Source organism: Sinocyclocheilus grahami, unplaced genomic scaffold (assembly GCF_001515645.1).
Source record: "Sinocyclocheilus grahami isolate Dianchi unplaced genomic scaffold, SAMN03320097.WGS_v1.1 scaffold418.1, whole genome shotgun sequence".
NCBI classification, from domain to species: Eukaryota; Metazoa; Chordata; class Actinopteri; order Cypriniformes; family Cyprinidae; genus Sinocyclocheilus; species Sinocyclocheilus grahami.
In genome coordinates, this window is record NW_015505597.1 from 1,156,565 (window position 1) to 1,172,047 (window position 15,483).

General features: G+C 36.1%; 1 protein-coding gene across 1 annotated transcript in view; it reads left to right on the top strand.

The window, feature by feature from the left end:
* Positions 1-5,466: 5,466 nt before the first annotated feature.
* The window catches only part of LOC107551222 (E3 ubiquitin-protein ligase TRIM71-like), a 39,963-nt gene continuing 29,946 nt past the window's right edge, over positions 5,467-15,483 (top strand). Inside the window, exon 1 of the mRNA XM_016232761.1 lies at positions 5,467-6,987. Within this exon, the coding sequence (XP_016088247.1) occupies positions 6,277-6,987 (711 nt within the window). The 5' untranslated portion in view covers positions 5,467-6,276. The remainder of the gene's footprint in view (positions 6,988-15,483) is intronic.

Here is a 15,483-nt window from a genome sequence, read left to right on the forward strand (position 1 = left end):
ATATATATATATATATATATATATATATATATATATATATATATATATATATATATATATATATAATTTTTTTTAATAAGTATCATGTCTCCATCTAATATAAAAACAGCTCTTGGAAATTCTGATAAGGCTCCTTTTTGCCTTAAAACGATCAGTTGCTAGTTGCACCATATCAGAGATTTATAATGCAGTAATTATAATCATGTTTTGGAAGTTTAATATGCAACTTTGGGTTTTTAATTACACATTTTTGATTGCTTCTGGTTTTCAGAGTGGTGTTAGAATGATGCTCCATTAGAGTAACTGCTTGAGTCGTCTTTATCATTTCAAAAGCCAAATGTTCCTGACTGTCAGGAGATAAACATTGAATACCTGTAAACTCTAATACCAACTGCCAAAATCTAAAATGCACAATCAAAATTCAGATGTGTTTGGACAAAAGATTTTGTCTAAATGCTGAGTATATATGTATTAAGAATTGGAAAAGTGTTCTTTGAAAATCTGAAAGTCTTCTCTTCCAGTGTAGTGTTTGTACATTAGCAATCCTAAATGCTAGTCTGTCTTCAGATGTAGTGTACAGTGTATCCATGTTGTTTGCTGCTGTTGTGTTTCAAAGGTTTATACTCTGATATCTGTGAATATGAAGAAAATATTAAAACTTTGTAACCACAAAAATTTAAACAATGGTTCAAAATGTACCAGTCACTATTGTATACATTGTTAATATGTACCTGTTTGGATTTTCCACTCTAACAGGAATGAATGAATAAATGATAATATAATGATAATAATTCATTTGTGTCGTATATGAAGCTGTATAATTATAATTGTCCTTTCATAATTATACATCGTCCATCACAACTTACATAGTATATTTATATTAAACTGCACACTTTGTAAATAACATATCTATCTGCACACTAATAAACATATCTGTACATTTACCTAAACAATTACATTTTTTCCTATACTTCTATTCTGTATATAGTACATTATTCAATTTTTCTATTTTTTTTTTATTATATTAGTTTTATATTACATCCCTACTGTTTTATTCCTATGTATGTCTACACTATCATGTATGTCTACACTATGTTTGTACTTTCTTCTACACTGGAAGCTCCTGTCGTCAAGTCAAATTCCTTGTGTGTGTAAACATACTTGGTAATAAAGCTCTTCTGATTCTGATAATACTAATATTATGGCAACACATTGTTTATAGTAGATAAAATGTTTTTTTTTTCCAAGTTTGTAGTCTACTGGATGATCCGTAGAATAGCCAGAAGGACTATTTTAAAGGAATAATTAGGGTTAATTACAATAATGACGACGTCTATGAAATAAAAAATATGACTCCTTTTTTATGTGTAAGCAAGCATATGCCTAGTGTGTAGTCTTTTCTGTCTTAAACGGGTTTTTATCTGTTAGTGTGCCATCATAGCAAATAGTTTTCACCATACTAGATTAGACTGTAACAAAATCTATATTATCTACACATTCACAAAAACATCAATATGCCCATTTATTATCAATTATTATTCATGAAATTGTTATTATTATTGTCAATGTTGACAGCTGTTTCTCTGCTTAATATTTTTGTGGATGGATATTTTTTTAATGAATGGAAAGTTGAAAAGAACAGTTTTATTTTGTATTGTATTTTTTTACTGTATTTTTCATTAAATAAATGCAGACTTGGTGAGCACAAGAGACTCTTTTAAAGCAAGATTTTTTTTAAAATCTCACGTCAAACTTTGACTGGTTGTGCAGATGTCATATTATGCTGAACTTGCAGGCCCCCTCACATTTTTGAGCATTATCTCAGCCCTTTCAAACATTACCTGTGAGTCTGTTCGTGCTCTGCCCCCCTCTACTGTCTGCTTTGAGACAGATTTACACACGCAGGATGGAGACAGGGGCTATCAGCAAGCAGGTCACAGAGCAGTCAGACATATTTGCTTCTCTGTGGGCAGGGAGGATTTTCTTTCTTCTCATTTTACTCATACTGTACATCAAAAACCCTGCCTGAAGCCTATAATCAATTATCATTATAATGAAACTACTTGAATATCTACTGATCAGCCATTGTTGTTGGGGATGTGAACAAATAACTGGTTACATAGCGTAAGTAAGTAAAAGCAATAGCTTTTAAATGGTGTTTCTATGCATTCGGCCCTATGTTTTGTTAATGCATCTCAAAGGAAATTGTTTAGGTTACACCATGAACTAAAAGATCCCATTTGCCCTCCTGAGCCACTGTCAGACCATGAAAAATTATATCCACGATGTGTCATTTATGATTATGTTTGACATCTTCATATACAACCACATCCCATAAGGGTAATAAATGGGTCAGCCACAGGAACTCTGACAGACATTCTTCATTTCCTTCATTAGTGAACTTTAAGAAACCCCCTCATCAGAATACGAGAAGAACTCTAAAGAGAAGGAGAGAACACAAATATCTTCTTTGAAGAATCAAACCAACACAAACCAAGATGCTACTGCTATATAAATCTAGTCAACTTTTACAATTAGCTTTTGATAACTATTAATACTAAATATCTATCATTTTGCATCATGTATATGCCACATTTTTACTATCTTTTGTTTTGTATCTGACTGAGGTTTTAACCTGTAAATGAGTGAAAGACATTCAGTAGTTTTCTCTATTCATCTGTTCCAGTCACATGACTTCTTCTCTAATCATTCACCATATTTATGACCACCAACGGGGCAAAGTAATGTTGGTAAATACACCAAGAAAAATGCTGATCGTTAACATTGTTCCTTGAATTTAACATAGATGGACTTAGATATTTAACCCACAATCCATCTCTGTAAATGGGAGAGACTGTCAAAATTAATAATGAACAGATTCTTGCTGAATTGAAAATTATATATATATATATATATGTCTAACATCCATTGACATTTTAGGGTCAAGGTTAGGGTCAAAAGTTTGGAATAGTTTTTGAGCACCCAATTAGCATGTTAAATGATTTCTGAATGAAACTAAAGACTGGGATAACGGCTGCTGAATATTCTGCTTTGCCATCACCGGAATAAATGACTTTTTAACATTTGAAAACAGCTTAAATTATGATACGATTTCACAGCATTACTGTTTTAGTGTATTTTAGTAAAGCAGCCTTTGTGCCCATGAGACTTCTTTCAAAAAACAACAACAACAAATCTTAATTATTCCAAACGTTTGACCCTAACCTTGACCCTAAAATGTCAATGAATGTTAGACAGGTAGGGTTTGTTTTGTAAGGTTATTGGGGTTTTGTATTTAGTGCCATTACTTTATTCTACAAATGATTGGATGAGTGGAAAAGTCACACGAATGAAATAGATGAATATATGCAATAATATATATTTTTTTCTGCCAATATTCCATGTATTTTCAGCAGTGTGTATTGCATAGCAATTAAAGTGAAAGCTATCTTAAAGATGTTCACAAGCTAAGCAAGACTAATTATCAATTAGTGATACGACAGGGTATGACAGGGCAAGAGTCTTTGTTCAGTAAGTGGATATAAATGTAATCCTGTGATTAGAAGACAGGCCTGCAGGAAACCCCTGCTGATAAGCAATCTATCAATTGCATTGTTGAGGTTTAAGCACATAAAGTCAATCAAAAATGGACAAATCACATACAGAGAGTTTCCTTGAGCCACATCCCAGTTAACAAAAATATATTCTAAGAACGGTTTGCTAACGATTACATAAAGTTATATATACAGCATATTAAACAAACGTTGTTTGTGAATGTTCTCCATCAAGTTCTGATGTTCCCTGATAGCTGAGAACACACTAATAGGAGTTTAATCAAAACATGTTGACTGTGAGTGACAGTTAAAAGGACTAGCTACTTCCTGGGCTTGAGAAAGCACGAGCGCTTCATTACACAGAGCCACTCTCGCACGTACGCACAACCCTTGTGCACATTGCCTGTGGTCATTTCCACCATGTGACATGACCCTTCCTTGCTTTGCTTGGTTTTGCTGAGCCTCTGCCTTCACCCTACCCCCTTTCTGGCTTTTTCCTCATGTAGATCAATGGAATGTCCTTGGGATGGCCAGAGCTCTGCAGCCGAGTGTGGGCAGCCTCCACTACCCCTAATCCCAGCCATAATAATGGGGTCAAAGGGTCCCTCCCAAAGCCCTGTCTTTCAGCTTGGCATCCCACTGCTTTATTGGGCAGCCTGCATCTGGAGCCTAAGCCCCACCGAGAAGCTCCCTCCCTTGTCACAAGAGCCACCCCAGCACCCCATCCTAAGTGCCCATAAACGTGCACAAAAGCCAGTCCTACATGTGGTAGCTATCTATTACAGGAGGGGCCCTCAGGAGGGGTAGTATTGATTACAAAAAGGTTGAGATTGATTTCATAGGTTCAGGTGTGGAGGGAAATTAGCATGTACTGTTGAAAGATGATGGCTGGGAGAATTCATGGGAAATAATGGTATACAAAGGGACCTTCATGTCCTAGAACATGTTTAGCAACCTTTTTTGTCTTGCGTACACCCACGGCCCCATCAATAGTGCTCAATCACCCCTTCACTGACACCAAACCAGATTAGTGTTCCTTTTAAAGAACATTATGCTGCTCAGTATCATGTTTTCAGTCTGAAGTATATATGGCAGCCCTAGTATTGAATTGTAATTCCTGTTGGGAATCTAATCAATAATAAACACACAAAAACAAAAATAGAAAAATAAAAAAGTATGCTAGTAATGTTATAACTAATAAGACAAAAAATTAAACAATTTAAATATAGAAAAATTTAATGTATTTGACCACGCCTTCAGATTAACAAGATCAATTGGACCCATATTAATTTATTTATACCAAGAATCAAACAGTTAAAGGATATTTAGGTAAGAAAGGATGACCAAATTTTAAAGCCAAGGAGCAAGACATATGGGATGACAAACATGACTGCAGTAAAATAAAAGAAATACAAAAATCCAAAAACAATAAAAAATAAATTACATTTTAAAATACCCCTAATATTGATTACATATTATTCACACAATTCCAATAAATTATTCAAAATCGATTCTCCCTAATTACTCCTTGTCATTTTTTAAATGTTCCTTTCTAAACTAGTTTCTTTCTCCTGCAGCAGTATACCTTTATGGACCCCAGTTTGGGAAACCTTGATGCAATGTAATGTTTAATTCATATTGTTAATTACAATGAATAGAATATATTTTAGTCAATGAATAGATTATATTACCTAAAATGTGTAACGTAACAGATTACGTTATTAACTACAACTTTTGGGATGTAATTTGGAATCAATAACAGACTACAATTTGTAAGTAATCTACCCAGCTGCATATATATATATATATATATACTGAATATGTACTACTTTAAAGTGAATGCCCTGCCTAACCCCGCCCCCTCGTCAGATAAGCCCCGCCCTTCTAGAGTGTTCTCAGGCGGAAGCGCGCTCTAGGCTTTTTTTGTAGTATGGACGCGTTCGCTTGATGGTCTCGCGCTGTAGAATTGTAGTCCGCGCGAGCGTCATTGCCAGTGAGAATGAATGCGGATTGAAGAGGCGCGCGGAGAGAGCGTTTGTTTTGCGCTGTAAACGCGAGACGAATATGGGCAGCTGAAACTCGGGAACCAGTGGAAACGAAGGGTTGAATGGTTACTTTATAACGTTACCCCTCGCCAAAGTGTTACTGTAACCGGACTGAGGGAAGTTAAAGGGGCTTTTCAGCCTCACCACAGTAACAGGATCGTGAGGGACGCTGCGCTGCGTGCTAACGAGCTACATGGGACACACTTTGAATAATTTATTTGCGGCTCGCGCAAGCGCGTATTGAGAATAATAACGCGCAGATGGTAGACTAAAGCGCGTTCATGGAAAACGGACATATTTGCGCTTGGGAAGGAAACAAGTGACACCGTATCGAGCGCGTTTGGCCCCTCGCGTCATGCGGCGGTGGGGGAGGATCGGAGCAGGGACCTCACAGCGGATTTCATGTTTCGCAACAATGTTAATGCCCCATAGCGAGGGATTATAAGGCCTCAAAATGACAATTGGTTTCCAAACGCGCACTCGAGAAGTTGCGTAAAGAGTTTGCCCAGCGAATATCGATCGATAATAACCAAAGCAGACAGCCCGATTCAATCTAAACTCATTAAACGGGAATGTATATATCAAGTAACGTTGAATGCAGCATGCCAAATCTATGATCTGCATCATTTGCTCGAGTTGATCAGGGGGCCATTTCGGAAGCATCTTAACGCGTCTTTATGTGTGAAGTTATTTTGTGGTCCTCTGCGCAAATGGCGTCTTTCCCAGACTCCGACCTGCAAACATGTCCGCTGTGCAAGGAGCTGTGCGGCTGCTCTGCTCCGATCTCCTCCAATTCATCTACCTCCTCCTCGTCCTCCCAGACCTCCAACTCCTCATCTACCTCATCCACCAGGAGGCTGCACGTCTTGCCCTGTTTGCACGCCTTTTGCAGGCAATGCCTGGAGGGCCACAGGAGCCCAGGTGACCCTCTGAAGCTCAGATGCCCCACATGCGACCAAAAAGTGTCTCTGTCGGAATCAGGCGTGGATGCGCTGCCTTCCTCCAACTTTCTCTTCAGCAACCTGCTGGATGTGGTGGTCTCCGCTGAGGAACAGGGCAAGAACGGTCGGCCTTCATCGGTGGTCCATCACGGTGGTCTTCTGAGACCCCATCACCTCTCAAACCCTCAGTGCAGCTCTTGTGATGAGGGCAACCCCGCTACCTCCCACTGCCTGGACTGCCAGGAGTACCTTTGCGATAACTGCGTCAGGGCCCACCAGAGGGTCCGACTCACCAAAGACCACTTCATCGAGAGTTTACACCTGGCCAACCGCACCAACAACTCCAACATCCCGATCAACATCTCCCAGTCCTTCCACAGCAGCTTCTCCATGCTGAATGTTTTCCAGGATAGGATGGACTTCTTCTGCCAGCAGCATGATAACGCGGTGAGTTTTGTCTCCAGAGATTCATTTGTTTAGTGCATGACAGGTTTCACTGTTACAATCTAGTGGTTAAATCTGAGCTGGCTGCTGAAAGGTTGTAGGTTCGAACCTCATCCAAGACCATTACTGTTGTGTCCACGCTTTCACTGCAACTGTAATAAGTGTATGTACATTACTCTGGATAAAAGCATCTGCTAAATACTAGCCTCGTTTACAGTCAGACCAACAAAAAAAGTTGTCACAGATGCACAACTTCATGGTCAAGGATGTAACCATGTATTCATGATTTAGGGGACCATATGTAATCATTTTATGGTATGGACGAATGGAAACCCCATATTGGTCGACCACTACTCTGGGCGGATATGTCATCTTTAATTTCTATATTGGGTGCTAGTCTGTTTTGGGGTGCTATAATGTATTATAGAGATCTGCTAATGTGGTGGTGGTTGTTTTTACCTCAGATAAAGAATCCTAGTATGCATGTCAATTTAATTTAATTGTAGTTTTTAAATATCATAATTTCTGCTTTTTTCAGTCTGTAGTAAAATAATCATTTGGTGTATAACAAAATATTATGTTGTGTAGGGCTGGACGATATGGCCAAAATTTATATCACGATATATTTCTTCATTTCGGTCGATACGATATAATTCCGATATCGATATGAACACTATTAAAAAAGCCTCATAAAAACGGCCAAGAACGGCCACAACAGATGTCTGTACCTACAAACTTATGAAAAATTAATTTGCCAACTCTATGAAAAAAATCATATCACCGTTATTGAAAAAAAATTATATCGCGATACATATTGATATTGAATTATTGTCCAGCCCTAATGTTGTGTATTTAAAATGTTATGAACAAGTTACTTTAAATTATTGATTGAAATTATTAGTTAATTCTTTGTTTTATCATTTTTATAATTTATTGTATTTATGCTATTATATTTATTATATTATTTTCTCCTCTAAATGATCTCAAATTTATGAGTAGGGTTTAAGGTCTTAAGTACTGAAAATCACGAAGACTGAAGTTTACAATTGTGAATATAGCTGTAAACACTGATCATCTTTATGCATTGCTTCAAATGGTTCATATCTGTTTTTGATAAGTGCTTGTGTCATTTCAAGAATTCCTGACCGTTCATCTGTTTGAGGGTTTTAAATAACAGGCCTTTTTCCTGTTGGAAGTTAGTCTCTCAGACTTTGATCTCACTGTCTTGATGCTTTTCGAGGAATCAGCACTTTTTTTTTCTTTTTACCAGTGTTATGGATTCCAATGCAATATGCGGGGCAGCTGCGTGTAGCTTCAGGTGTCCATATGTTTTCTAGATTGATGTGAGAGCTCTCACTGCTGCTTCAGAAGTTTTTTTTTTTTTTTTTCTGGGGCATGGTGTTCTCTGTTAGGGCTGGACGATATGGCCAAAATTTATATCACGATATGTTTCTTAATTTCGGTCGATACGATATAATTCCAATATCGATATGAACACTATTTAAAAAAAAAAAAAAAGCCTCATAAAAACTGCCAAGAACACCTACAACAGATGTCTGTAACTACAAACTTCTGAAAAATGAATTTTCCAAGTCTATGAAACCTCCTCCTATAAAACTATATAATATTTAAGAAAAAAAACCAGCACAAATATTATGTACATTAATAATCGAGTACACATTAATAATCACCTTATATCAAACTACAGGCTGACATACACTACCAGTCAAAAGTTTTTGAACAGTAAGATTTTTAATGTTTTTTTTTTAAGAATTCTCTTCTGCTCACCAAGCCTGAATTTATTTGATCCAAAATACAGCAAAATATTTGAAAAAATATTGAAATATTTTTTTCTATTTAAAATAACTGTTTTCTATTTGAAAATATTTTAAAATGTAATTTATTCCTCTGATTTCAAAGCTGAATTTTCAGCATCATTACTCCAGTCACACGATCCTTCAGAAATCATTCTAATATTCTGATTTGCTGCTCAAAAACATTTATTATTGTTGAAAACAGTTGAGTAGATTTTTTTTCAAGTTTCTTTGATGAATAGAGAGTTCAGAAGAACGGCATTCATCTGAAATAGAAATCTTTAGTAACATTATAATCTTTTTGATCAATTTAAAGGAACACTCCACTATTTTTGAAAATAGGCTCGTTTTCCAACTCCCCTAGAGTTAAACAGTTGAGTTTTACCGTTTTCGAATCCATTCAGCCGATCTCCGGGTCTGGCGGTAGCACTTTTAGCTGTAGCTTAGCATAGATCATTGAATCTGATTAGACCGTTAGCATCTCGCTCAAAAATGACCAAAGCGTTTCGATATTTTTCCTATTTAAAACTTGACTCTTCTGTAGTTACATCGTGTACTAAGACCCACGGAAATTGAAAAGTTGTGATTTTCTAAGCCGATATGGCTAGGAGCTATACTCTCATTCCGGCGTAATAATCAAGGAACTTTGCTGCCGTACCATGGGTGCAGCAGGCGCAATGATATTACGCAGCACCTGAAAATAGTCCCCAGCTAGGTAACTTCCAATAAGCCTATTTTTCATTTCCATAAATAAGAAAAATATAGAAACTCTTTTGTCATTTTAGCGCGAGATGCTAACGGTCTAATCAGATTCAATGATCTATGCTAAGCTACAGCTAAAAGTGCTACCGCCAGACCCGGAGATCGGCTGAATGGATTCGAAAACGGTAAAACTCAACTGTTTAACTCTAGGGGAGTTGGAAAATGAGCCTATTTTCAAAAATAGTGAAGTGTTCTTTTAAAGCATCCTTGCTAAATAAACGTATTATAAATAAAATAAAATTTCAGCGCTAAATAATATTTCTATAATTTCTTTCCCCCCCCAAAAATATACTGACTCCAAGCTTTTGAATGGAATAGTGTATGATGTTATAAAAGCTTTTTATTTCAGATAAAAGCTGATCTTTGGATCTTTCTGTCCATCAAAGAGTCCTGAAAAAAATATTGATATTCAGCAAATTAGCATATTAGAATGATTTCTGAAGATTTAAAATAACTGCTTTCAAATAGAAAGCAGTTATTTTAAATAGTAAAAAATAATTCAAAGCTTTACTGTTTTGCTCTACTTTGGATCAAATAAATGCAGACTTGGTGAGCAGAAGAGTTCTTAAAAAAAAAATTCTTACAGTTCAAACCCTTTAGACTGGTAGTGTAGGCTGATTATTCTTATAGATTGAAACAAATGTGCTTCAGCCAGGATAAAGAATATGAAAAGTGCTCTGAGTTGCTGCAGAAAACAAAAAAATTGAGCAACAACAAAAACATGTTGCTGGAGACGGGCTTGTTATTGAAAATGCAAACTAATTCTCTGCCAGCAGGAGGCGCTTTTAGAGTGGTAAAATTAGCGGTTTCTCCAGTAACAACTGTAATCAAAGCAGCTGCACGCATGAACGCTACTTTATCAGATCAAATGAAAATGCCATCGAAACTTTTTGGAAGACAGTCGGTTCTCTTCAGAGATACATTCATATAAAACACCCGTGCCGCATTCTGATTTTGAAACGTGCAGTGCTCATGTTTATTCAACTAAATCAAACACCACAAATAAATCAATGTATGGGAAACACTGGTAATGTATATCGAAATATCGGAAATGTGTTTAAAAATCATATCACCGTTATTGAAAAAAATTATATCGCGATACATATTGATATGGAGTTATTGTCCAGCCCTATTCTCTGTTTGAGCAATGTTGTTGCCCAGTGCTGCATGAACGTCACAGACCTATAGTATATAATATCTCATTGTGTTTTTACTTGTGGCCTTTGCACTGTTTCATGTAGCCTGATTGTTGAGCTAGTTGAGTCCTAGTGCTGTCAAAGATAATTCACTGAGAAACATACTTATTGAAAGTGTGGAGTAATTTAAAATGGCTTTTTCGCATTTTTAATTGAGCTAATATGAATAAAGGCATTTTCAATAAAGGTAGGCTATAATAGTGATGTGTAAAACATTTTATATAATAAAGACATGCTTTAAACAAAACAGGACTCACATGTATACTCTTACATAATATAGTTTATTCATTTAACAGTCAGTGTTATTAGTATATATCATGTGTATATAGTTTGAATAACAATTTAACCATCAGTAATTTTCTTTAAAAAAAACATGCTTTAATTATTATTATTAAATATGCGATGTTTCTCATCGAAAATATTTCATTATGTAGCTTTTTTTTTTTGTTTTCACATTTTCTTTCTGATTTGTCTGCAAAATAAACCTACATAAATTCCTTACATTCCTTATGCACATTTTGTCCATGTGCAGGGAGTTTTTAATAGTACATTGGGCGTGTTAATTTCTGAATGCAGAACGTGTTGTCATGCTAGTGGTATCAGCTGTGCGCTGTGAGGGCTCATCCTGCATACCTCACATATAGTCCACAATGCACTGCACTGGAGTAGCCAGAAACACACTACACCATCTATCAGCCTCCATACTGGCATGCACACAGGAGGACTCTGGTTTCACCGAGCCCTCATGTTTTTCAGAGCTACTGTCATTAACAGCATAGCTTATGCGTGTTCCACTGACATTATGAACAAATTAACCTGTGATTTAATGCCTAACTGGTGACTAATAAGATGACAAGTCATTGTTATATTAGTAGCCTTCTGAGCATAAAGTGAGCTCGGGGAATAATTTCCAGAAGTATATTCTCCTAGGACAAAGTATTGAACTGTAAATATTAGATTTAAGCTATAGATTTATGTCATGTTGCTGGCTTCATAGATGCTTAGGTTCTGTGTTTTATGGAAGAACAATGAGAAGTGTGTGTGTGTGTGTGTGGTGGATAAATATGAAATGATTTCTATAGAGAAGTGGAGTTGAACCTCAGTAGGGGGGGAACAGGAAGCTCTTGCTTGGAGGCTGTGTCTGTGGAATGCTATGACATCAGTTCCCAGAAGCCACCTGGGAGACCAGTGGGGTTCTCAATCATTGTCTACATCTCTATCTGGTTGGGTTGGTTTGGTTGAAGTGAACTGATCCGCTCATTAGATGCTTTTTACATTCCTGTTTTTCTGTGCGTGTGTTTGAGGTAAAGAAATCCTTCTGGTGAAAGGTCAACAGTAGTAACATCCAGCCCCAAGTGTTTGAGTTTACATTGAACAGCACTTTCAGTCTTCATGGCATCTGCTCTTTTGCTTAAACCCATTTAAACAATGAAATAGAAAAGCTTTTTTTTTTGGATTGTAAGTCTGCAGATGTTAAACGTTTTGTGCTCATAAGCCTGAACACACTGAAACCTAACCTATAATCCTCATGTTCTCCTCTTTAATTAATGGAAGGACTAATGGTGTCCATCTCTTTTTTTGAAAGTAATTGCCTTTGCATTATTCATGCACTGTCCACAGTTTGCACTATCGACTCTTTTTGTTGCATAAAGGACTGGTCTATTAGGCTGCATTTACACTGCAAGCCTAATGCCCAGATTGAATAGTCTTTTTTTTTTGGCTCATTCGTTTACATTCACTTAAGACATAAATGACTCTGAATGAATGTGTTTACATCAATAAGGTCTCTTATCTGGAAAAACTGTGAGCATTTTCATTAATCTCAGATTAAAAATGGAGAAAAGAAAATTACAATTTGTCAGTTGTAAGAGTTTTTTTATTTGTATTTCATTCTGATAATTTTTGATTAAAATTGTGAACGTATAATTTTTATTGTTATAATTTTTTTTACTTGCCACCCAATCTGGCTACTTAATGAAGCAACCAACTATCTAAAACCTAAATATCGAAAATAACCCAGATTATCAAAATCACTGTTTGGGTTTAAATATATAGTTGCTATTAAATCTAACTCTGTAATATCCAAATATAGCTCACTCTGAAGTAAGTGTTTAAAGGTAAACACGTTAAATTTCATAGACATTTAAATGTCTCCTATGGCTTCAGTCGCATATTGGATGTGAAGCATCACACCCTCCCTGGCCATCTCAGAGGTAGTATTGTTTAAGATGGCCGTCTACAAACTGAGAGTCTAATCACTGGTATACAGGCAAAAGTTCACTTCAAGAATGAAGTTGCATCAGTGAGTTTGAGAAATGTTTTAATAAAAGGTGATGTCAGTATGTGCAAATACTTGTCCCAAATAGTTGTTATTGTAATTCAACAGTAATTAAAAAAATCTGCCCCAAGAACAGTAAAAATTATAATGAATGTTATATGGTGTGTATATATTAAGCAAAATGCCCCTCTCTACAGTTTATTTGAATATATCTGAATAATGAGTTTGTGGGCACCGAATATGTTTTTTCTGAGGTAAATTTGACATTACGTGACATTGTTTAGAAGCCATTATATTGACGTCTTTGCGTGGCTGAAACACTTATTGAGTGATTACATGAGACGGGATAGGGATTGTAAAGTTGTACTCTTTCTTTTAACTTACCTTCAGATGTTTAGTCATGTTTATTTTGTGCTGAAACTGGTATTAATGTGGGAGAGATGATCAGTTCATGTGCGCTGCTGCGTCTGTTGATCTGAGACGCTACAGCGATATGTCACTTCACATTAAACAGCGCCAAAACGTAAAGCATTTATTGTTTAAATACTGCAGTACAATGGACAAAATTTGAAATCTGAGACTTTTTCATATTAAAAGTACCAAAGCATAATGCTTATTGCGATATATTGGATGGGACGTTCCGTCCCCTTCAATGTTCCGTCCATTAACTGAAAACAGTCTAGACTAATCGATTCTTGGGATTTAGGAATCGATATCGTTCCGTAAAAATTAGATTATTTTTTTCACCCAGCCCCGTTCAGCATGGCTTACAAACTAACTTAAAATCATTGGATATTCAGAATAATACTTAGTTTGTGCCAAATGTTTACTGCCTGCTCTTGGGTAGTAGTGAATCATGGGAAAGCATAATATCTAAAAGCTTGTTGTCTTCTTTTGCTTAAGGCTGTGGGTTAGGGGTCATCCCAAACTGCCAGAATGGATTCTATGTGGGATTAGTTGGGTCAATGAAGTACCATAGAGACCAACCCCTACCCAGCTCTCTCTTGTGAACTATCCATCATTTTTGTGACACGAATGCAAATTCCTTTCTCTTTTAGTTTAGTTCCCAACACTGAGTTGCTGGAGCCAAGGATGGAGGGATTCGTTGGTTGGACATCATCCATGTTTCCATATTATGTGATCATCCTTTCTTTTGACCCATGCTAAGAGCTGATCCATGATCAAAATATTAAAATCAAAAGTCTGATTTTTGTGTAAAACGAAATTGTCTGTTGTGCTGAGCAAACACACATTACACAAACAAAATTATGTTCAGTAACTGCAAATCAATATTTGCAAATGCCCAGAATGTTTTTTTTTTTAATGTAAGATATTTAATTAATTATGGGGGCTTGTCAATCAAGGGACAAGTTTTATTACAACTAACAGGTTTCAACCATCTTTTCTTTTGCTATATGTAATACACTACCGTTCAAACGTCTGGGGCTAGTCATTTATTTATTTAGTTTTTCCAGAAAATGAAATGAACACAAATTAAAGCAAGTATGCATTCAGATCTTATAAATAAATGCTGTTCTTTTAAATGCATTTATTAAAGAATCCTTAACAAAAATGTGAAGCAGCACAATTGTCAACACGGATCATTATAAGACACTGAAGACACTGAAAGCCCGCTAAAATTAGTATTTGATCAATTACATTTTAAAATGCAAAACTAAAAATGATTTTAAATTGTAATATTTCACAATATTTTTTACTGTATTTTTGTACAAATAAATACAGCCTTCATAAGACTTTTTTGAAAAACATTAACAAATAATTTGTCCACATATTTTGAACAGTAGTGTATGTCATAGCCTTTTTAACAAGCTTTAATTTATTTTTGCTGTATTTCAAATGCTTTAAATGCATGACCCAGAGAAAAAAAAGTGTATACAGTATATTCATATGTTCCTCATATGAAAAACAATTATTAATAGTTATGACAAGAGGAATGGGAAAACTGATCAAATTGTAAATATGACCAAAATCCAATGATTTTCAGAAAGGCCCAAGTAAAACATCAATGTTTTATTGATCTAATTCAACAGCTTTATTACTGACAGTTGTCTTAGCATCTTGAGAACTTTTCATGGCTCGTATCTGGATTTAGCGGGGGGCTTCATGAATGCAGTCCAGAAGAACTGTTCTGCATGCGTTTTACAGCCCTGTCTCAGGAACTCCATTACCCTGTGACTCTTTGTTTTAAACCATTTTCACATGTGCTCATCTCAGTGCTTTGATATGGAATCTGGTTGTCCACACTTAAAACAAACTGAACTCTCAAGAACCAAGACGCAAGCCATATGGAGGAGAGAGTCTTTCAGGGGTTAAGAGGAGTTTGCAGAGAGGGTTTTCCTCAGATTGAGGCGACGTCCGAGAGAAATGTGAAACGTCAGCACATTATGCGGCAGATCCCTCGCTGATACGATGTCTAGCCATCTATAAG